This window comes from Hypomesus transpacificus, chromosome 23 (genome assembly GCF_021917145.1).
Source record: "Hypomesus transpacificus isolate Combined female chromosome 23, fHypTra1, whole genome shotgun sequence".
NCBI classification, from domain to species: Eukaryota; Metazoa; Chordata; class Actinopteri; order Osmeriformes; family Osmeridae; genus Hypomesus; species Hypomesus transpacificus.
This window is the reverse complement of record NC_061082.1, coordinates 14,489,958-14,514,948: the sequence shown is the minus strand read 5'-3', so window position 1 is coordinate 14,514,948 and position 24,991 is coordinate 14,489,958. Positions and strand designations below refer to the sequence as shown.

Genomic DNA, 24,991 nt, shown 5'->3' with positions numbered 1-24,991 from the left:
AAGTGCATACTTCTTTCTGTATAGATCAGTGAACTTTGTTGGGATAATTCATTCACCCACACTACACAAGTTCATTCTAACATCAGCAAGATGGCATATAACCCTCTATCTCTAATAAATGGCTTGCTCACCTCAAATAAACTGCATGTTCACTTCTAATAAACAACATGTTGACCTTGTAAAATCTAAAATCTACAAAATGTACACTCAATTTTAGGTATATTTACTGAAGGCATATTTACCTACCTGTAATATAGAATAGAAGATGTGGCAGTAAAGCCAGTTTAACCTGGAATACATGGCTCTCTTCCAATCAGTGTTCTCGTTAACTTTAGTACCCATCATGCAACATGTAACCTTTTTAGCATATTTATTTTTCGTAAATGCAAAGCACTTATCCAAACAATGTCATCTGTGGCCCCGCACGTCCTTGGGTCTTGAGATAAACACCTTCAAAATTACAACCTTGCACAGTCCCGGTTCTCGAGCTAATTGTTCCACTAAAAACTCAGACAGACACACAAACAGAGATTCCTTGTGTTATAGTGTAAATATTAGCCAACTAGGATCACAAATCTGAAAAATAATTTTGCATGTTCACTAATAACTTCTCCCTCTATTCTACAGGAACTCTATGTTCAAGACTATGCCACAATCAACTGGATTGCTCAGAGGAACAATGTAGCAACTTGTGACATGTACACACCATACAGTACACTACTCACAGTGGCTTACAGTAAGTAATCAGCACTGTCACTGATGTAGAGATGGAACTCCATGGAACATCCACCATAACAATTTACATTACAAAATCTCAGTCTGAACCTTATACTTTTTGATTCTCACTAGTGGTCATGAATGTATATGAGGCCCATCACAGCACTGTACTGCGAGGCAGAGCAGTCAAAGAACTGTACGACCATATCCAGGCAGACGACCGCTTCACCAATTTTATCAGTATCGGCCCGGTAAGAGCGAACTAAGGTTGAAGCTATGTTCCACCAGTGGAAATGTTGTCAAATATATTGTCATAGACACAGATTAAGTTTATAGATGTATAAATAACGTGTATGGATTACTACCATTAAAGATGCTTCTAGGCAAGGACAACAGTGTCAACTGTACAGCATATTAGTGGCATTATTAGGGGTAACATACCAGGCCTTCAGTTGGTTTTTACCCAGACCCAAATCTTTATTAAGGAATTTTGAAATGGCTTATACAAGCCTGTACTTTAAATTCCAAATGAAAGCATAGGAAAAATAGAAAAGATCACAGTATATTTGACAGGTTCACTCTGAAACATCTTTGGGTCATTAAGGGCAATGCATGCTTCATGCTGGTAAATAGTTAGTTGGGAGTGATTGCGATGCCATTGTAAGGGTGGGTGTCAACCAATGTTCCCTCTAATGTTTTCCCGCACTGAGCAAATATAAATCTGTCTGAGACCAAACCTCAGTACTGTGACCAATTTATGACCTGTGCTGATCAGCAGGCTATATAGAACGGCCTTAGCCATTTAGAAAAAACGTGGATGGGTGATATAAGGTGTGTTCGACTTCATGCAACACCGGCGGCGCCAACAGTCAGCTGCAGCCGGCTGCCTTGAAGCTGAGAATGCCATTAGCTGCTTCAAGTCAGCCGGGCTGCAGGCGGTTGCAGGCGACGCCAGTCTTGTATGAAGTCGAACGCACTTATGGACACACGGGCGTAACCACGAATTCTTTGGGGGGTCGTGTCCCCCCCAATATTGAGAAAATACCAATCTGTCCCCCCCATTACACAGCTGAAAATATGTCAAATATATGTTCTCTTTTTATGAACCCCGTCAATGGATCGGTCTCTTGTTATGTCTTATTTATTTTCAATTGATTTCCTTTGTTAAGATAAATGAATCTCCCCTCCTTATTGTACACTTCTGTGATTTCGTTTGAATACACCGTGCGTCGTTCTGCGCTGTCATGGTTTCCTAACACTTTTTCGTCAGTCAGTTGAGCGCAAAGAAAGTAACGTTAATTAAGTTGTTGGAGAGGGGGTAGAGTAATGGAGGATTTGAGGCTACCTAAAAAGCGGAGAAAACTGGACCAGCAGCAAGGCATTGGCGTTTTTTTTCAGACAGTAAGTAACTTGATACCTAGCTCAATGTGTAAGCAAATGAAACGAGTAGCCTCATAAAAGCATGAGTTGCTGTTTTCTGATAAAATGACGTGGTCACAATGCAGGCAGTCACTGTCTCTGAGAAATGTCACTACATTTACATTTAGTCATTTAGCAGACGCTCTTATCCAGAGCGACTTACAGTAAGTACAGGGACATTCTCCCCGAGTCAAGTAGTAAAGTGCCTTGCCCAAGGACACAACGTCATGTGCACCGGCCGGGAATCAAACTGGCAACCTTCAGATTACTAGCCCGATGCTCTACCCGCTCAGCCACCTGACTCCTATTATTGGGAATAGACTCCTGTCCACTATTCCTTTAGATGTGAATTCAAATGGTCAATGTAGTCCTCGAAACTATGTTCTAAATGTGCTAATTTTGATATTTAAATTGTAGGCAATGCACGTAACAAACAAGCCAAAAAATATGGGGAAGGGTATTCATTTGGACCCCCCCAATGTCTAAACCATGGTTATGCCCTTGTATGGACAACATTAATATCCGTTTGAACGATTCCATCAAGCCATTTGTGTTTAAATGTAAAAATACCCTTTTTTGGGGGGGCCTGTAAAGGTAACGAATAGTCAAAGCTTGAGCTGAGCCCGAAATAGACGTTGGATAGAATGTTCAAATGTATTAAGTAATATAAAAAATATTAAGTGGGCTTCGCCGCATTTGGCCAATCAACTGAACATTACTTGTTTTTCTAAAATAATAATTTAAAAAATACAGATTTTATTTTGTGCGCGGTCTGAAAAATCGAGTGCGCTTCAACTGTTGTGCTGGCCGCGCATGCGCGCAGCTTAAGGCCGATATATGCTTCTGCGTTTTTTGAAAAATGCCACATGGGAACGCCCTTGTCTCCGTGGAACGCCCTCTACGAGCTCTCCGTCAGCCCTCGGAGAGCCTCGGAGAGCTTGACGTGCACCTCCTGAATTATCCGTCGTAATTTCGGAGAGCTACGGAGAGCTACGGAGAGCTACGGAGACCCCCTTGGCTGTGATTAGTCAGTATTAAAAGAACCGCTTGCGTCGGGGGCGAGGTTGCCGTGATAAACAGGACGAACAGAATCCTTTGACCGCTATTGCTGTACGTTTTTACAATTCATATTTCAGCTAAACAGTACATGTAAATCAGCATCTGAATTAAAATGTGACGAGAAATGGGCAGTGTAGTTGCTGAAAATGTGTGTATTTTATTGATGAAACGGTTAATTTGTAAATTTGCTCCGACTTCTCGGTAACCTAGGTAAATAAACACTCGACGACGTCTTACAAAAGAACGTTGCGCCACCTACTCTTCTGGCGGTGAATGGTTTTCAGCACCCACAGCCTATAGAACCATAAACGCAATCTATCCGTCCGTATCTGTGCGTATCCGTGCTTCCGCCCATCCGTAAACGGAGACGCAGAAGCATATTTCGGCCTTTAGAGGGAACATTGGTGTCAACCTTCCCCCACCTCTAATATGCTAAAGTCTGGAGTTTCTGGAGGGACTCTCTACTTGATGGCTCTCACATCACATTTTGTGAAGATTTGGTCTGTTTGGTTAGTCTTGTGTATAAAGGGAATTGTAATGCATTGTCCTGTGGATTCTTCATCCCCTGAGACCTTTCTCCTCAGTTCTGTCTTGTCCTTTCTCCTTGCTCAGCTCTTGCTGTCTCTGATTTACAATAATCATGGTAGCGTAGGTAAGAGTTAACTTTCATTTTGTAACATGTTTGCCTTGTAATTAATTTCATTCATTTGAAATGTTGTGAAATGTATATTTCATTTAACCTTACTTTGACCATTCTTGCTCTGATTTAACCTATAGATTCAGAATTACAGAATCCGTAATTCTGTTTGTATTGTCATTATTTGATTCAAGCTAATCCACTGTTCAGTTTCCCATCTTCCTTTAAAACAAAGGGAAATTAGTTTTGCTTGTTTGGACAATATTTTGACCTTGTTGTCTCCCCCTTAGATCTCCAAGGTTATCAACATGCTTGTGCGCTGGCATGTGGACGGACCATTTTCCTCTGCCTTCCAAGAGCATGTGGCCAGAATTCCAGACTACCTCTGGTCAGTCATTCAAAAAGTAATTCCCACATTATATTATGAATGGGACTGCAGATGAGGTATGCTAATCAGAAATACATAATGGTAGTTACAACCCCACAGTGTGAGACAAAACTGATACACCCAACATCTGGTCAATCTAGTCTCTGTTACCTTGTGAATGAACAACACTGTTACCTTATGGCCACCACATACGACACGCGATTTGCAGGCAACCAACACAGGTCAGCTGACAAAATACTATCGCTACCATTATAGTGAATGGGACAGCAAGCCAGGCAAGTTGCTGTTGCCTGGCAAAATATCGCTTCACTTCTATTTTTGAGGCAATGCCACACACGTCATAAATAATTACAGGGAACTGGCAGGGATATATATATATATATATATATCGAAATAGACCTACCTAGGCAGAAACTATTTGCCGCCTATATAGACCTATTCAAAATGTATTTGACTACAACCCCCCCCTCCACCTGCGTGAGGTGGCCTTTAGATGTGTGCTGGATAGTGTGCAGGCAAGCTCAGAGATAACGGTAACACTTTACAATAAGGGTGCATTCATTAGTGTTCATTAATGCATTAACTAATGCATGAATCATCATCAGTTAATACATAACTCAGAAAGTACTTAATGATGCACTGACCATGAACACATCATTTGGTAATAGGGAGTCACATATGATTTACTATTAATTAAATCTGGAATCATGTATCAATTCCTATTGACATTAACACATTAACTGATAGGTGAGTTAACTACTTTAGTTGATCGTGCAAACTAATACTGTTAGTTAACTGTGTGAACTAAACCCCTGAGTTAACAGGGTCAACAAATGGTAATACCTTAATTCATGTGTTAATTACCACAATGGCGGCATCCATGGATTGAGATGGTACATCATTTGTTTATAGTAATGTGCCTCCTCAATTAAAGTCATAACATGAGATACATTCACTAATCATTAACTAATTATTCACTCAACAAATACTTACTGTTTTTTCAGAGAGATAACTTTTAAATAAACTCTTATGAGTTGGAATTACAGTCAAAATTACTTTTAGACGAATGGATGACTACCATGCCGTTTTATTTCACTCAAACAACACATGCAAGGCCACCTTTCTAAGAAGTCCACTCGAAGTATCGATCAGATCTTCCGTAGAAAATGCCTTGCTGCAACAGATCCTGGATTCTGGACCGATTCATGACGGTGAACTTCGAATGTTAACTTTCCACTGTCCCCTAAACTCAGCATAATGCTTCAACTTGAAAAGGGTGAAAGCTAACAGAGAATAATTTGGCATTTGAATGGTAACGGCAAACTACGTGGATCTGACTGACCACCTCATTCATACAAACTTAACAATGCGTTTTTTACCCATTGTAGTTAGACCTAGACTAGCTAGCTAATCAGCCAGCTAACTCTAACCTATCTATTTAGAGATGCTGAGGTGATTATCGACATGATCAAAAACAGTATATTCTAAAATGAATGTGGCTAGTATTTCGCCAAGCAAAAAACAAGAAATAGGTTGCAGCAGTTAAAAAAATCTGCGATGGGACTGAACTGAAGTTGAATAGCTTTGGCGACGTTTTATTGTTGCATCCCTGGGCGGGACATCATCGCAGCATTTATCCAATGAGTGTATAGTTTCGAAGCACTGAAAACTCAACCTGCTACTATACGCAGTGTTCTAACGCATTTAAAACGTTAACACAATAGTAAATATGTTACCATACATTTTTTGATATTTTAGGGGAAGCTGAGCTTCCTTTGCAGTCTTAAAGAAATTGCCACTGGTGGAAAGTTAACATTTGAAGTTAGAAGTTCACCGTCATGAATCGGTCCAGAATCCCGGATTTTCTACGGAAGATCTGATCGATACTTCGAGTGGACTTCTTCGTCTTAGAAAGGGAGATGGGTATGGCTGCAGCCTGCAGCCTCCCGTTTCATGCCCTCCCGTTTCATGCCCTCCCGTCTCATGCCCTCCCGTCTCATGCCCAAGCTGTCCAACGGTAAATTCAGAGGGTCAAAAATACTAAATCGCAAATTATTTTTGTTAAAGTTAAGTTTGTGAGCTTGTTTGTTGCTATTATTTTTTTTTAATCAATATATTATTTGCTGATTTCTGGACGTTATTGTTCTGTCCCTGATGTTAACGTATATTTGATGAAACCTGCGATGACCTTCATTTAAAACTGCATCAGCGTTTTATGTTGACGTTTGTTAGCGAATATTACTAACGTCACCTAGAGCAATATATGGTTGCAGACTTTGATGGTTTCTTTTTGTGATTTTCCTTAAGGTACACATCAGTGTCTTTAAAAAAAAGAACACACCGCAGGTGACAAAATGTACGGTGTACTGTACCGACCATTATTGTCCCCCAACCGTTATGGTTGTGCCTAACCTTAACCTCGACCTCTGCTACGACTCCTGGCCTTAAACTTATCCTAACCTCAACTGTCGTTGTGACGCTTAAACTCAACCGGGCCTCCCAGGCTGCAGCCGTAGAATAGCGGACCAGACAAGCTTTTATTTTGAAAAGTAGAGGCATGAGACGGGAGGGCATGAGACGGGAGGGCATGAGACGGGAGGGCATGAGACGGGAGGGCATGAGACGGGAGGGCATGAGACAGGAGGCTGCAGCCATACACTCTTGGAGAAAGGTGGCTTTGCATGTGTTGTTCGGGGGAAATAAAACGTTTTGGAAACGGCATGGGAGTCATCCATTCGTCAAAAAGTAATTTGGACTGTAATGCAGGATTCCAACTCATAATAAAGTTTATATAAATGTTGTCTCTCTGAAAAAACTAAGTATTTGTTGAGTGAATAATTAATGATTAGTGAATGTATCTCATGTTATGACTTTACTTGAGGAGGCACATTACTATTAACAAATGATCCGTGAACAAAAATGATCAAAAGTACCGTCTCAATCCATGGATTCCGCCATTGTGGTAATTAACATATGAATTAAGGTATTACCATTAGTTTACCGTTTACTCAGGGGTTTAGTTCACACAGTTAACTAACAGTATTAGTTTGCACGATTAATTAAAGTAGTTAACTCATCTAACAGTTAATGTGTTAATGTCAATAGGAATTGATGCATGATTCCAGATTTAATTAATAGTAAATCATATGTGACTCCCTATTACCAAATGATGTGTTCATGGTCAGTGAGGTCATTAAGTACTTTCTGAGTTATGTATTAACTGATGATGATTCATGCATTAGTTAATGCATTAATGAACGCTAATTAATGCACCCTTATTGTAAAGTGTTACCGAGATAACGGTAACAAGGTGAATAGCCTGAACTACATCCAATTGTGGGTATGTATTTTCCAGATTCATCAAGCCATGTATGTGGTCATAAGCCTCGAAAGCAAATTTATTTACACATGGGAGGTGTTACGTGGACCTGTGGTCAATCAAAATCAGTCTCTACTCCATTAAACTCTTTAAACAATGTACATGTTTACAAACGGAACTTAAACAAATTCTGCTGAATTTTACTGTTCGGAACTCACAAACTAACAAATGGCCTTCAATTGTTTAGGTTGGGTTTGGATGGTATGAAAATGCAGGTATGCAATTATTAAATCATAGTAAATTTTTTATTGATTTTGTTTATTTGACGTGCAAACACTTTGCCACATTCCTCCAGTATACTCACCCTTTTTGTATGCCTCACCCTTATTTGCATGATGTTGTAAAGGGAACCAATGGATCACAGCTATGGGACACAACTTTTGCAGTACAGGCCTTCTTAGAGGTGATGTATTGATATCAACTTGACCTCTTTAAGACAAAAATCAAAAATAGACTCTCTACCATTGAATTTACTTTATACATTTACAATGGTAATTGATAGTGTATTTGTTTTTTAAATTACGTTTTTAATATAGCCTAGCGCAAACTATTTTAGGCATATTTTTGGTTGTTGAATGTGTTTTCTTTTAGGCAGGAGCCCAGAACAACCCCAAGCTTTCAAAATGCCTTAGACAGGCCTACCAGTTCCTCATGGTCACCCAGGTGAGAATCCACAGTAGGCTATATTGCGAAGGCAAATTTTGCCCTCATTCATTTTAGGCCCCCGAACGAGAGGAGCAAAGCCAATTCTATGCTAATTGCACGTACATTTCGCCACTGTGTCATTGAGCTACAAGCAATTGTTTGCTATATCATGGAGCTTCGCCCCATAGGGGAGCTCTGCTCTTTATGGTTTACCCCTTTGCGTACACGCAGCCAGTCAACTGAAGCTTAACTGTATCTATCACATGTGCCCTATATAAAAGGGTGCTAGCCTGCTGCTAATTTTCAACTCAAAATCAAAGTAAAAACACTGAATATAATGAAGCTGCAAAATTTTCCTGATAGGACCACCCTCCAGTCCTTTGCTTGCATGAAAATAAGGAGGACTATTCATTTGTCCCACAAGGCCCTAAAGGCCCACAACCGGTGCTGTCAAATAGATGGCAGTGGAGATGGGCACAATTATTGTTTCGTCTGCCTCGGCCAGTGTCATGCCAAAGACGGCTTGGCAAATTCCCGGGAATGTCAACACTGCTCTTGCCTCTCACTTGGGAAAATTGCGATGATAGTTCAAGTTCTTCCGGGGAGGTGTCCCTTGCGGCGGTTGTCTCCATGCTGATCTCCAATGATGATGCTCCCAAGGACGTTATGGAGGCAGAGATGAGGCCACGGGACAGAGACTCCCAATGGAGGCTTTGTCTCTTCCATTGATGTTGCCCGACCTATCATCAGAGTGCGCTGGGGCTAGTACCTCAGAATAGGAAAGCAGGCTCCCTGCTGCTGCTACCTCTGCCTCCCCAATCTGAGTGAGGAGAGATCTCAACAGATGGTGATACTATGTGCTTTAAAGTGTCAAACCAAAAGGACAGTTGCTGCCCTCCTTTTTTCAATTTCAAGCATAGTATGACACTTAAGTTGGCCACGACCACATCTTTAAATTTAAAAGCGTTCATATGACACAAAAGTTGTCAGCGTCTGTTCACGCCCAAGGACAATTTGAAGAAGATCCAAAGTCATAGTGCTGTGGTGCTAGAGGGATCGTGAGACGAATCTGCATGATTTCAGTCAGGTCGCAATTAGAATAGTGGTTTGGGTACTTCTTCTGCAGAATTGTTCAGGTTCAGAATCGTTCAAAATCGTTCAGGCCAATCACTAATCTCGTTGAACCAGGAGGAGCTTGGCAAGATCTTTTGGAATGCCAATCCTGATGGCATTTACCACACCATCGTTGGTAACGCTGGCCTCAGAGATCGATTGTCATCTTAGACTTCTATACAGTTCAGAGTTAAGGCCGATATATGCTTCTGCGTTTTCCGAAAAACGGACATTGGGAACGCCCTTGTCTCCGTGGAACGCCCTCTACGAGCTCTCCGTCAGCCCTCGGAGAGCCTCAGAGAGCTTGACGTGCACCTCCTGAATTTACTAACTATCCGTCGTAATTTCGGAGAGCTACGGAGACCCCCTTGGCTGTGATAGGTCACTATTAAGAACCGCTTGCGTCAGGGGCGGGGGCGGGGTTGCCGTGAAAAACAGGACGAACCGAATCCTTTGACAGAAGCCATTGCTGTAAGTTTTTACAATTCATATTTCAGCTAAACAGTACATGTAAATCAGCATCTGAATTAAAATTTGACGAGAAATGGGCAGTATAGTTGCTGAAAATTTGCACATTTTATTGATGAAACAGCTAATTTGTAAATTTGCTACAACTTCTCGGTAACTTAGGTAAATAAACACTCGACTACGTCTCACAAACGGAAACGGAGACGCAGAAGCATATTTCGGCCTTTAGGAGGTGTCCTGTCTCTGAAGTTGATTGGGGAAAGCTGGGTTATCAACTCCCCGATCCTTCATTCACACCGACCAAAGGTGTGAACCTACCAAAGGTGTGAACTGGTCTCTGGCTGGTTCATAAGTGTTCGAATATTGTTTAGCTTAATAATGCTAGCATTGTGTCCAGCTTTGATACCAGATATCTTGCAGGAAGAAGTAGAAGTTACTAGACTCAAGATTACAGTAAACACATTCGTTTTTTTGATTGCTTAGGTCAAAACTGAAGTCAATTTTTCAAAACTCTTCACACAGTCTGCATTAACAACATGCAGGTGGGCCAAACTCCTCCAAAACTAACTCAAACCACCAAAACACTTTATACATGTCTCAACATAAGCTTGTTACACCACAACACTGGCAACAATTCTCACTCAGAAGCAAGGGCGAGATAGTCAATCAAACATCCGGGGGGACAGCTGTGGGACATTCTGTGTTGGGCTTATTACCCCATCTTACCCATATACATTCACTCACAATGTCAGCTAAGAGCTGTTAATGTCCGCCTGGTGTCCTGTACCTTAAAACATATTAAATAAACTACTACTCTGTTAATAATGTCTAACATCTCCAGAAACATATTTTTTTTTCTTTCCAAAGAAATAACGGACGTCAGCTGCTGAAGTCTCGTTCATTTTTGGCCACTATACTGCAAAATACAACAGCAACATAATTCCATACGGATGAAAATGATGAAGGGAGAAACAGGAGTCTAAAATAACTTGCTAGATAGCCCAATTCAGAGAACAGGAACGTAGCCCAAAACGCTGTCAAAGCTTTGGTACGTTTGACTAACCTGTCACTGCATGACTGATATCCCAGTTTGCTGTAAAGCCAAGCTACATGCTAGCCTGTATACTGTAGGTTGCTGTCGGCTAGCTTGTCAAAAGTCCCATACAAGCTGTATAGTATTGCAATCGAAATTTGCACTAATTCTACAATTCTCTAGTGTAAATCACCTAGTCCTTATCTCAGAGATTATGTTAGCCAAATACTGGATATTTACCATACATAAATACTTGCCAAATGTCTGTCTGATGTTGCGCTGCTAACTCACTCATTGACGTATGAGCTATAGAGAAAACATGACATGTATTTCAGGAAAAATAGGTTTCGTTAATGTATAGTGTAAGGCAAGTTGAATGGATTTGGGAAATTACCTGGCCGGGATTTGATATTTTCAGAGCTGGAAAGAAAGACGTAGGCTAGCAGTCATCGATATTGCCTGCATAATCATACAGTATGAACAAATATTGGGGGGGACAAATTGTCCTTCTTTAAATATTGGGGGGGAAGTGTCCCCCTGTCCCCCCATATAATTACGCCCTTGCTCAGAAGCATACATTGTCACTCATAACACACTGACTTAAAAACACTAATAACAGGGAGCATTACAAAACGTATGAACTTTTATCTTTGAAGTTTGAATCATTTGTTCACATGAATCAGGATTTAATCATTTAACAGAAATAACACCTTTTAACTTTGACTACAAAATTATGTACAAGTATGAATAAAAAATGCAGCAATTTGCTTCAGTATCCTTTGTTTTCCATATCTTTACTATATATGTAGCAATTGACCTACTACTTAAAAAAAAAACGTATTTTAAATTTGTGCAAACGGTTTTAAATTTGCGGAACGTGTTTCAAATTTGCGGAATGTGTTTCACATTTGTGGAACCTGTTTAACATTTACGGAACCCGTTTTACATTTGTGGAACGCGATTTACAATTGCAAAACTTTGGGCGTGATCTTGAGCCTAGAGTCAAATCCGTGCAAAAAGTCACGTGTCAAATCCCTGCCAAAAGTCACATGATCTAAAGGCCGCAATGTGCTACTCCAACTCCGTTTACGAATGGGCGGACGGATACAGATGGATACGGACGTATATGGACGGATACGGTGCTGAAAACAATTCACTGCCAGAAGAGTAGGTGGCGCAACGTTTTTTTGTCAAAGAGAAACCGTCTTTGTGTGGAAGTCGTCGTCGAGTGTTTATTTACCTAGGTTATCGAGAAGTAGGAGCAAATTTATAAATTAGCCGTTTCATCAATTAAATACGCATATTTCCAGCAATTACACTGCCCATTTCTCGCCACATTTTAAGTCAGATGCTGATTTACATGTACTGTTTAGCTGAAGTATGAATTGTAAAAACGTACAGCAATGGTGGTCAAAGGATTCTGTTCGTCCTGTTTATCACGGCAACCCTGACCCTGACGCAAGCAGTTCTTAATACTGACCAATCACAGCCAAGGGGGTATCCGTAACTATCCAAAATCACAACGGATAGTTAGAAAATTCAGAAGGTGCACGTCAAGCTGGGAGAGGGTGTTCCACGTAGACGGGGGTGTTCCCATGTGTCCGTATTTAGGAAAACGGAGAACCCTAAATTGGCCTAAAGTTCAGCTTTTTATGGCCCTATTTACAAATCTTTATGTTGTTAATTTTACTCAATCCCTCTGAAAATGTCTAGCAAATATTTAGTTAGAAAAAGGTAGTGGACAGTGAATTACATTTGTGGATCTTGATTTACATTTGTGGAACACCTTTTACATTTGTGGATCGTCATACATGCATTCGCAATACTTCTGATCTCGTTTTGAGCCCATATGAAGACTGAGAGGGACCTCTTAGAACACAGAGGTCATTCAAACTATACAAAGCGCACACACACAATCTACTGCGAAGGGATAATTTCTCAGTGGTGTGAAGGACAAAACAATGACCCAGTCTCGCCAGGTTGAAACATTTTAATGCTGCTGACAACCACTGATATGAAGGGACTGGCCGTTGGTACCGTAAAAGTATATGTAGTCTCAGCTTGTCACAAAGGTTTTGCTAGGATGACTCTCTTCAGCCATCCATTAGTTAAACGTTTCCTGACTGGTACGTACAGGCTCAGACCCCTCAGAGCATGTCAGTGCCCAGTTGGAAACTGTCCACATTGCTGGAGGCTCTATGTAAACTATGTTGAGCTTATTAACAGCTTACCCATGTGTTTTGTTTCTCTCAAAACAAGCTTACTCCTTCCTCTAACTAAGGTTAAGCGATTGAGAAACTCACGAAGGGGGGAAGGGGGGACAATCTCAGCTCACAGTTCTGGCCCCTGCACATCCAACCGATCATCTTGGCTGACCAGACCACGCCCTTTCCCTGCATATGTACCCAAGGTCATCAGTTGGATGTTCAGGGCCCAGAGCTGCAAGCTGAGATAGTTTTTGCCCCCTTGACCTAGGGAGTCAGGTGGCTGAGCGGTAGGGAATCGGGCTAGCAATCTGAAAGTCGCCAGTTCGATTCCCGGCTGCGCCGAAAATTACGTTGTGTCTTTGGCACTTCACCCTACTTGCCTCGGGGGGAATTTCCCTGTACTTACTGTAAGTCGCTCTGGATAAAAGCGTCTGCTAAATGACTAAATGTAAAATGTTGTCTCGTTGCTTCTTTAGACCAGTTTATTAACAAACAAACAGACGCGTTTCGGCCTAAGCCATCATCAGTGTGTAGCGTGAACACCAGAACGGATGCTTTTTATCATAGAGGGGTTAAGGGTCAAGGGTTACAAGTGAATCACATGACATCAACAGGTGCGCAGATTCACAACATATTCGCACACAAGGCACAGTACTTCAGACTATACTAAATACGTTGAAAAATCAAGTAGGCTAAACAAAAATGCAAACCGAATGATTGAGGTAATGCAACAGCCACTTCAGCCACCTCTCCTGTAGTATCCTAATTCAACAATAAGCAATATGCTCCACATTACTCATGTGCATAACCCAGTGACTATATACACTTCTTTACACAGAGAGATTATAAAAAACTGTTCAAAACTAGCTCTTCATTCAAACCATTACTGTTTGAAACATAAAATTCCAGTAGGCCTCCCGCTGAAGGAGATAGTGCTCTCTGTCACCACCCCGTTTAAGAGCCTTCACTGCCTCTATGCCTTGAAATTTCAAGGTGCAGACGTCGTGCCCAGATTCATTCAAATGTCTTGCTACAGATGATTTAATGTCGTGATTATGTATATTACTTTTGCGTTGATTTATTCTTACTCTCAATTCGCTTTTTGTTTTTCCAACATAACAAAATCCGCATGGGCATTTAAATAGGTACACGACAAACGTCGTGCGGCAAGTGATTCTCCCCCTCGCGGGGAATGATTTGCCAGTCCGCGGGTGTAGGAAGGAATTACCCTTGATCATTACATTACAATTAACGCAACCCCTGCAGGGGAAATTGCCAGGATCAAGATTTGTAAACCAATTGGTTGGCGCAGTATTCGAGTCTGCTCTCACCAGCGTATCTCAAGTTTGGAAATCTTCTATAGGCAAAAAGTAGAGGATTTTTGAACGATTGACCGATCTGTGAGTCGCTAGATAGAATATGCCAATGTTTTTTGACTATAGACTTGACCTCGGACGACAGGGGTGAAAAAGTCGTAGACAAGACAATTTGGTTTTCTGAAGTAGTTTCTTTCTTTTTGAAAAGTTCTCGCTCTATGATGCGTACCTTATTCAATCCAGATTGATCTTATCATAGCCTTTAGGAATGAAACGGTCGTACAAAATGTTGGCCTGACCTTCGAATTCTACTTCAGTGCTGCAAATTCTCCTCATACGTAAAAATTTACTATATGGGAGGCGTATATTACTATTTTTCATAGAGGGAGGGTGGTAGCTTTTTGAGTGTAAAAAGTTATTTCTGTCTGTGGGTTTCCGAAACACTGACGTCTGTAAGACCTGCCCCTTAGATCTAGAGACCTGAACATCGAGAAATGATATAAAGGACATGTCAAATTCCAACGTAAATCGTATGGAGTCAAGTCTAGAGTTCAGGAATTCATGAAATTGGTTAAGTTGTTCCACTGTACCGCTAAAGATAAAGGAAACATCATCAATATATTGGAACCAACATTTTAGACAGTAGTTAAAGACATTTTCAGAGGAATAAACAAAGTTCATCTAAAACTTGCCCATGAACAGGTTTGCGTAGTTAGGGGCAAATGGAGAACCCATTGTTGTACCCTTCACCTGGTGGTAGAAGTTATTTTAAAATTTGAAATAGTTCATGGTCAGCACACAGTGTGCCAAGTCCCATAGGAATGTCGCTGGACGCTCATCAACATCACAAGATTTTAAATAATGTTTAAAATCATGGCAGACAAGCCTAGGTCGTGGGCGATGTTGGTATACAGACACGTTACATCCATAGTGCATAACAGGTAATTGTCAGATACATGGACATTCATCAATTTGCTCAGAAAATCTGAGGTGTCTCTTAAGTATGAAGGCAACGTTCAGACGATTGGCTTTATATACCAGTCTACATATTGAGAGATGGCTTCAGTTAGAGATTGACAGCCGGCCACAATTGGACGCCCGGGAATGGTGCCTGCTTATTTCTTATGTATTTTGGGCAAAGTATAAAAGATAGGTTGTACGGAATGTGCTTGTAGTACAAAGTCAAATACATTTTTTGTTAATAGTTAATAATTATCTGACCTTCCACTATTCAGAATTTGTTTGATCATATTGAAGAAACAGTTAGTTGGATCACACGAAAGGGAGGCATAGAACTCCTGGTTTCCAAGTAGATTGAGAATTTCTTTGCGATATGTCGCCTTGTCTTGTATTACTAGCGCGCATCCCTTGTCAGCAGGCTTTATCACAATGGACTCATCCTCATTAAGAGCACGTAAAGCTTCGCGCTCTTTGAAAGAAAGGTTTGGATAGAAATGTAGATATCTTGTAAATTGATTAGTGCTGATCATCCTGATCAACCAGACGGCAGAAGGTCTGGACCGAGGGATTAAACATCGGGGGCATAAAAGTACTTTTCGGCCGAAAGTGTCTCTTAGCCGAATCATCCCTAGAAACTAGGGGGCACGGGGCTTATTGTAAAGAAAGACCTCAATTTAATAGATCAAAAAAACTTGAAAAGTTACATGTAAAGAGTGTCTAACTTTAACACCGCTACAGAGAATAATATGATGATCAATGGGAGATGTATCAGAATATGTGGTTCTTTGAAAAGATGGCACTGTTTGCACTACAGAATGAAACACTCAGAACACGTTGGCTATATTTCAGAGGTAATAGAATTGTTGTTGTTATTATTTTTATATTTTGTTTCTCTATTACCTCTGTTTTATTTTTTCCTTCTCAGGAAAAAAAACACACGTTAACAAAACAAACAACAATTGCAATTGACTTAATGACAATAACACAAAGAATAGTAATTCCCCAAATCAATGTGAAAGTGTCAATTAATTGTTTTTCCTGATTCCCTCAAGTTCTATCTATTTATTCTTATTATCTTGGGGTTTATTTCTGCTTTTAAAATATCTATGGGATTATCACTATATTATATTGATTTGATTGTGGGACTCTTATTTTGGAAAATGGGATTGACTTTTTGGATATTATTTTACTCTTAATTAAATGAGGGGATTATTGATTTGATTGAAAGTACAAGTATAAAAAACAACAAATATATCAATACACAAGTCAAGTAGTAGAACAACCAATTCCAAAAAAAATCCCTCACTCCAACCTCATCTTTAAATAACAGCATAAGTACAAACCACAGTGCTGCAGCGTGGACTCACGCGCACTCACAAAGATTTTTGTACAAGTCTTTCAAAACAACAAACCAACACAAAAGTGATCAGTCCAAGTATCTGGCTCCAGGGTAGTCAAAAAATACAAATCAAATAGAATCAGGTCTTGTCCTACCAGTCGTAGCAAGGCTCTTTCTGCTTGATCTCTCAGAGGCAGCCAGCAAATTGTTGGCTACAGTAGCTAGCAACCCGTAGATGACTCGGTAAGGCCTTCCAGTTCACAACACTCTAACACTGGTACTCAAAGAACCGATCGGGTGTAGCAGACGAAATCCAAGTCAGTTCGCTGGATTTTCCCCAGGGAATGTAGAAGAATTTAGGAGGGGAAAAAAAGGACACAGCTGAGGCAGCTAACAGTTCTCCAACCGTACTGTAGCAGAACTTCTTCGGCTAGCCAACCGTAAAAAAACAAACCAAGACAGGAAAACAAAACTTTCGCTTTAAGCAAAATAACAAATATTCTCTCAATCAATACTCATTCACAAAACAATAACATTTATTACTAGCTAACTAAATCATTATCTTCGTCTCTTTCTTTCTTCTCAGTAAAATCCTATTTGTTTTTCTTTCTTTCTACAGTAGTCTCTCGTCTCCCTCTAGTTCGGTTAGCGTCCCTTTCTCCGCGCGAGAGCACGCGAAACCCCAAACTTTCCCGCCTGCACCCCAAAAGATGCACATTCACCCACAGCAAGTTATCCCAACATAAAAACATGAAACAAATATGTACATGGATCCACAGCATCAACCTGGGACCAAACCACACCAGCATCACTTTTCTTAATCAACAAAGAAATAATAGCTCTTGTATATTACTTTTGTGAATATAATAGTTAATTATTTGTTACTCTTTATAAATAATGTAATTTTACATTTAATACATTTGTGCCCTGTAACCCTGGGTTACATAAATCTTTGTCATGAAGGGATCAGTGTGCCTCGATGGAACAAAAGAAAGACCCTTTGAAAGAACGTCAGTCTGTTCTGCACTAAGCGGTCTTTTGGATAGGTTTACCACGTTGGATACCTCTGTGCCCGCCCCCTTCGTCCTGCGTAGTCGGTGTTTCTTTCCACCCCTCCGCGTCAGTCTCTTCTTCTGTTTTGAGGCCGGTGTCCCCCCCTGAGATAAACGATTTGCGGTACCTGTGGATGCACTTTCATTTGCAGATTTGTCAGTTGAGAGGCCGCTGGAGAAGCAATCAGTTTGGCGTGTTGTGCTCATTCTGCGGGCAGGTGCAGGGTTGGAGAGCCACTGGTAGACATGGTCATTTTTGTAATCCATGGTGTCTCGGCGGCATTCTTGTCAGGAGTATACCTGGCCTCACTCGATCTGCCAAAACCACTTAGTGTAGAGCTCCACTATGGGGCAGAGCTCCATGATGTAGAATAATGGTAATGGAGATAACTCCAGTTCTATGAATGGAGCAGAGCTCCATAGGGTTGCTAGCCCAGCTCGCCTTATTTCAACCTGGCTGTTTTCAATAGTTTTGGGAGAATGAGCAGCGGGCTGGCACCCTCTTATACAGGGTACCTGCGATGGATACATGTAAGCTTGTAGTCCTAGTTGACTTTGTCCTAGTTGATCACAAGGAGTAGAGCTATGGGGCTCCGCTACACTCATAGAACTGGAGTTATCTCCATAACCATCAGGATCTATGTTCATGTGTCTCCACCCCTACATAGCTATCTATAGTAAGATGAGTATTGCTTTGATTGTATAATTGCCGCATCACATTCCCTGTTCCAATATTTCAGAAAAACACACAGCACACATTTGTAGCACTGTTTAGTAAGTAATATGCATTTGCATTTGTAGATGAGCAATATCAGAGCAAACAAAACTAGCTAGCCTAACACAGCTAGCACAAGAAGGAAGTATGTGTTAGGCGCACCTCCACACCCATTATTCTCATGAAGCCACTAGCGGGGAGCGAAGCAGGCAAATTTAAGTGAAAAAACAACACTGTAGTGGATCCTGGCCTTAACGACAGGAATCAACTGGCTGTGAAGTGCCACGAAAACCCATGAAGCGACTTGAAGCGTAGCCATATTCCTTTCGGCACCCACTTCCACCAATTGGACCTTGTCCACAGGCTGTGAAGCATTGCGAAGCTCTGCCCTTGGCTTGCTTTCTGCAGAGATTGTTTTGTCAACTGGTTGATTTTTTTACGCAACCCGCTTGCAAATTTGATAGACTGTGGGACACTTTCCAAAATAATAATTTATACGCAGTTTACCAGTAATCAGTACCCTGACTGCCAGCCCAAATTAGCCCCGCCCACAACTAAAATATTTTGGTCGGGAAGTTGGGTCTGGAGAACCTCGGTTGGGGAAAAACTACGTCCGAACAGGAGCTGTTCGGACCAATCAAATTGTCAGGGCGGGCTTTATACGATGATGGACAGTTGATCAACAGTAACGTAATCAACCACGTCACCAAAGTAGACAAGTTGTTGTTCCAGCATGTTTCTCATCAATGAACCACATTTGTAACGCATTAATTGTACATACATCTTAAAATTCTATTACAAAGTTCAGACACCAAACCCCTGGATTGCAAACAGGCTGAGAATGCTGGAAGATGGATGACACAAAGTTAGTCTGTTAGTCATTGAGAAGTAGCTTAGGCCTACAGGGAGTTGTAGCACCCCCTGCATGTACGTAATAGCAAAAATACAAATGTTGGGAAGCTGTTGCAACGGCTGTTGTAGGAACAAGCAGCCTTGTCTAAGTATAGCCTATGCCATGTTTATGAAGGCTACTGTGTCAGCTTTAAATCTGATGACAAAAGTGCAGAGGAGCAAAAAACGCTATGGTGACAGGCACTGAGAAATGTGCTTCTAGTGGAAACTGCCTCATGCCCAATTTAAGCAGTGGGGTGCTTCTCGGTGCTTTGCAGTCAGTGGATTCCAGCCATTAGTGGTACCACGGTGCCTTTGTGGTTCCTTTTCCGCACCCTCTATGTTCTCTAAAAGCTTCATTGACTAATTACCTGTTATGATCGTCAATACATTTATTTTACTTGTTGACACATTCTAAAACAGCATACACACAGAAACACATAATGGCTATGGAATGTTTTTGCATGAAACTGATGAAACTGACAGTTTTCTAATGTCTTCAGATACCTGACAACCCTCCCCAATATCAGAAGTACTACAGACAGATGAACAAGGTCAAGATTCATTGTTAATAATCATTTGAAGTGTATGTGGTTTAATAATTCAGCATCTGCAGATGTAAAAAAAAAAAAAAAGGGGTTGTGTTTATGCGTGAGTCACTCAATGATTATGTTTCAATGTAGGCTACATCCTATATGTTTGTCCTTGGTCGATGTGTGTTTTAGGGAGGGTTCCCTTTTAGTACACGTGACTGTGGCTGGATTGTAGCTGACTGTACGGCAGAAGGGCTGAAGTCAATGATGCTGCTTCAGGAGCTCTGTCCTTCTATCACAAGTCAGGATGCCACCTCAGAGCGCCTCTATGATGCTGTGAATGTGGTGAGTGACACTGAGCCCACAACTCTGTGACAATGAAGGCCAAACACTTCTAGAGTGTTGATTTCACTGAAAATTTCACTCTGAATAAGTTGAATAACAGAATGAGCATACTTTGTGAGATGTCGTTAATTTTCACACCCTGGACTTCATGTACCTTGTGGGGAGTCTGGTTCTAGTAGGAACAAACTGACACCATGCAAACAAGAAACACAAAATAATCAAATTAGGGACTGCACATCACTGTCCCTGGAAATGGAACGCATTTGGGTCCCCTATGCTATCTAAAGTAAATCATTATCTGTTGTAGTTGCTGAGTATGAGAAACACTGACGGTGGCTTTGCCACCTATGAGACTAAAAGAGGAGGAAGACTACTGGAACTCTTGAATCCTTCAGAAGTATTTGGTGAGTTTACATTATCTTACCTTAAGTAGACATGGCAGTAGGCAATATTTTGAGCCAGACTAACTATAGTAGAAGATTCAAGCTTGAAACTCAAGATTCAAGATTGAGGTCAGATGGCTGAGCGGTTAGGGAATCTGGCTATTAATCAGAAGGTTGTTGGTTCAATTCCTGGCCGTGCCAAATGATGTTGTGTCCTTGGGCAAGGCACTTCACCCTACTTGCCTCAGGGAGAATGTCCCTGTACTTACTGTAAGTCGCTCTGGATAAGAGCGTCTGCTAAATGACTAAATGTAAATGTAATGTGAAACTAGGAAATTATTCTGCACAGTCTTCATTGCATGTGGTGTCCTTACCATGTCATGTATTCAAGAATTACAAGTATTAACAAGAAAGATTTGAAAGATGCAATTAGAGTTTTTTACATTATAGCAGTATTCAGCAGGCAACAGACATGTTTCTTAGTTGCATTGTGGTAGGTAAGTTTAGTGTTTCGCAACATTGAAACAATATTTGGATGAGTCAGTCATATCATACATCTGAGACATTTTCAAATTGCTATGTAGCGGCGTGTGGTCATTTTTGGGGGGATTAGATTAGATTCAACTTTATTGTTATTGAACAGCACAGCACAGTACAATGAATGAAAGAGTAGTGCAAAGGGCAGTTTTTCAATGTATGAGCCTATTTCAGAATAGATATACTTGATTGATTCAACTTTATTGTTATTGAACAGCACAGCACAGTACAACGAATGAAAGAGTAGTGCAAAGGGCAGTTTGTCAATGTATGAGCCTATTTCAGAATAGATATACTTGATATGTAATCAAGTATTGAGGTATCGGGGCATCACCTTGACATTTGGTTTAGGAACCAAGGAAACCTTATGGGTAATGTATGTAATAATCAGTATTCTGAAGGAATTAATTTGTTGTAAGAGTAGAGCATATCAGATAACATGAGGGAATAAATTACGTAGTTTAAAACATTATACACAATGATCTATTGAAGTAAATGGACATATAATGAACACTACTGGATATGTAATTGTTTTAGTATTAAAGTTGGATAGCAAATTTAACAATTGGAACAATGGAAAGGTGAAAGCAGGAAGAGGGGGAAAGAATCCCGGCTTGTCTAAACTGGAAGGGTCTAGTGGTAAACTAACAACAGTTTGTTTTATGTGTAGTTTAATCAAACACACGATATAAATCACTTCATGCCAATTTAAGTAAGAAATATAGCTAGTCGGATATACTTTTGCCGGTGTTTTGAAGTTGTGGGTCAAAGCGGAGTCTATACCTTGCATATACTTCATAATGTATCTACACCACATTAATACATTGTTTTGTTAGTAGATTACAATGGAGTCATGATACCAAAATGTTTACTTTGATACCAATACCAAGTTTAGTATCACAATACTCGATACCAAAACGATACTTGAAACTGAAATTATACTGATTCGATACTCGATACTTAATAGATCCTAAACAGACAGTCTACTAGGGTTGATCACATTTTCAAATTAACAGCCAAAACGACAATGATTTTATCCACAGGCCATTTCCACTTAAATGTTACTCCGGCAACCTAACTTTTTTTGCCAGGGGCATTATGTTAACTACAGGCAATGGTATGTTCGCTAAATTTACAATGGGAGTGTGTCCTTTTTAATCGTCCGTTCTGTCTGAGCCACGTTACATGTAGCTAGCTCGTAGTCTACTTGCTATTTAGCTAGTGACTGTTTTAAAAAGCACAAAATGATACCCCAAAATAACTGTAGCTTAATATATATGTCGTTTTGGAACTTTGGAATGTTTTCTAATATGCTTGCTTGTCATGCTATTTACAATACAGTAGGGTAGGGCATAGGTACCGAGGCCCTGAAGTGCAAATAACAACAGCAAATCATAAAACACAACGGCAAATAGGAATCATTTCAACAAAATCATAAAACACAACGGCAAATAGGAAAACACGACAGCAAATAGGAAAACACTTCGACAAATCATAAAGCACAACAGCAAATAGAAAAACAAAAACGGCAAATAGGAAAACACAACAGCAAATATGAAAACACTTCAACAAATCATAAACCACAACGGCATTAACTTCTACCGAAAAAGGTAGGGCCTATCAAGTAGAGGACGGACCCTCCTGATTGGGCAGACGGACTGTCTGTCTTTTAACAGGAAGGAGAGGTGAGAAACACGGAAAATCTCCTAACATGAGTAATCGCGAAGATACTTTTGCTATTTTTATTAATTATTTTGATGCAGGGCATTAGGGCTGTCCCCGACTAAGATTTTCTTTGGTCGACCAAAACTTGACTAAAACGTGATTCTTATAATAGGCATATTCCTTTTTCAACCCAGCACGTTAGCATGAGTGAAGTAGGCTAGACCAACTTATGTTTTTCAGGTGGTAGGCTACATCATTTTCGACGTCGAACTATAAAAAATATACCGTTGTTGGCAGAGTTTGCATTCAAAATGTTTCGAGTCACCTGGTACTTTGTAAATGTAAATGTACTTTAATGAAATGCCACCATACCACAGATGTCTTTGCCATTTTGACTAATAACACAACAAAGTAGGCTATGGAAGAGTTTGTAGTTCTGCAGCCAAATGTGCTTGTGCCGTGTGCAAAATACCAAAACAAAACAAAGCGCAGATTAACGAAAGGGAAAACAGTAACACCTTTTCTTTAAAATTATATATTTTTTGAGTTGGTTTATTTGTCTTAAATCATATAATCTACAATTTCTGTTGAACATTTCGTTAATTCAGCAATGATGACACAAGCGGGAATCGGATCTCACACTGCCATATGGCAGCTCCACTAAAACAATCTTAGTCGACCAAGAGCATATCGACCAGAAAATCGACTAGTGGACCAAGTGGGGACAGCCCTACAGGGCATGCATACATACAACGTGATAGTTGATATATTGTCAACCAATCACAACATCAGGATGAGGAAACGTACTTTGAAGTCACGTTTGAGAGAAGCAGGGTTGTACTGAAGCAAAGACTATTTACAACTGGATGAGGTGAGACGTGATTCCCTGCATCAAAATCATTCTTAAAATAGCTAAAGTATCTTCGGGAGCACTCATGTTTTCAAAATAGGCGCTTTTCCGTGTTTTTCACTTCGGATGCGGTCTAGCAAGGTAGTGAGAAAGTACTCATTTCCTGTTAAAAGACAGACAGTCCGTCTGTCTAATCAGGAGGTGTCAGTCCGTCCTCTGCTAGATAGGCCATACCTTTTCCGGTAGAAGTTAATGCAGTTGTGTTTCATAATTTGTTGAAGTGTTTTCATATTTGCTGTTATTTTCCTATTTGCCGTTGTGTTTTAGGATTTGCTGTTGTGTTTTTCTATTTGCTGTTGGGATTTGCACTTCAGAGACACCGTATATTAGCCTGGTCCTAACCAGACCCTCGTACATTTCAGTTGTACAGAGGGTCTGGGATTGCTCCATTGACAAGCGTTAACTTCCTTGAAGGCGGGTACTCTGTTGAAGTTTAAAACTATTGGATCTGCCATAACCAATTGCTAGCATTCGCCTTTGCCAACTCCTTCACCTCTACTGTAATGGAGCTAGCTGCTGTACCTGGAAAATCAAACTTTTACCGAACCCATCTTTCTCCGCCGCCATTACTGAACTACAACTCAAACTAGCGCACAACATCAACGTCATCGTTCACAGCCACTCGCTCTGTTCGCTCATTGGACCTACAAAAAGTTGATTTGAGAAAACCGACTTATATGCCAAATTCCCAGACCTAGTACAGAAGCAAAATGAAAATTGAGCGGCAGTACGTATGAGGGCAGAGCCAGGCCAACTGTACATAGGCTACGTATTTCACCATCCTACCAGCTGGCTAGCCAGCTAGCTTATTCGCTAACCTGTAGTTTTTTGTACTCTACGTGTAGGTCTTGATGTCTGTCACTGAGGTGCTTGGCGAGGTTAGAAGTATTTCCTCCCTTGCGCTACACTGTTTTATAGCAACTTTTACAAATAGGCTTTGCAATGTTAGTTGGTTTGCCATCAGCGTCGGTTCTGTAGGCAAAGTAGTCCCACAGTAGACTTCAGAAGCCCATTTGACCTAAGTACCAAACATTGGGAAATTCTAATACCGAACTGTTTTTAACAAAAAATATTGAAATTTACCGAAATGTTGGTATACCGTGCAACACTAGATTACAATAAATTGGTAACCAAGGTTGACTGACTTATAATAACGTGAAAGCAAGTTAGATTAAATCATCAATGAAGTCAACACAGCAAACAAAAGAAGAATAGCACACATTAGCACACAACAATCATCCTATCATCTTTGTAGTGTTCATGAACAGTGTAGTCCTTGA

General features: G+C 40.5%; 1 protein-coding gene across 2 annotated transcripts in view; it reads left to right on the top strand.

Annotated features, from left to right (window-relative positions):
• Positions 1 to 24,991, top strand: part of lss (lanosterol synthase (2,3-oxidosqualene-lanosterol cyclase)) — an 84,265-nt gene that overhangs the window by 42,988 nt on the left and 16,286 nt on the right. For both annotated transcript variants that reach the window (XM_047047536.1, XM_047047535.1), the window contains exons 8-16: positions 628 to 736; positions 850 to 968; positions 4,123 to 4,220; positions 7,787 to 7,814; positions 7,946 to 8,002; positions 8,191 to 8,262; positions 19,842 to 19,892; positions 20,064 to 20,216; positions 20,524 to 20,620. In XM_047047536.1, coding sequence (XP_046903492.1) covers positions 628 to 736; positions 850 to 968; positions 4,123 to 4,220; positions 7,787 to 7,814; positions 7,946 to 8,002; positions 8,191 to 8,262; positions 19,842 to 19,892; positions 20,064 to 20,216; positions 20,524 to 20,620 — 784 coding nt within the window. The remainder of the gene's footprint in view (positions 1 to 627; positions 737 to 849; positions 969 to 4,122; positions 4,221 to 7,786; positions 7,815 to 7,945; positions 8,003 to 8,190; positions 8,263 to 19,841; positions 19,893 to 20,063; positions 20,217 to 20,523; positions 20,621 to 24,991) is intronic.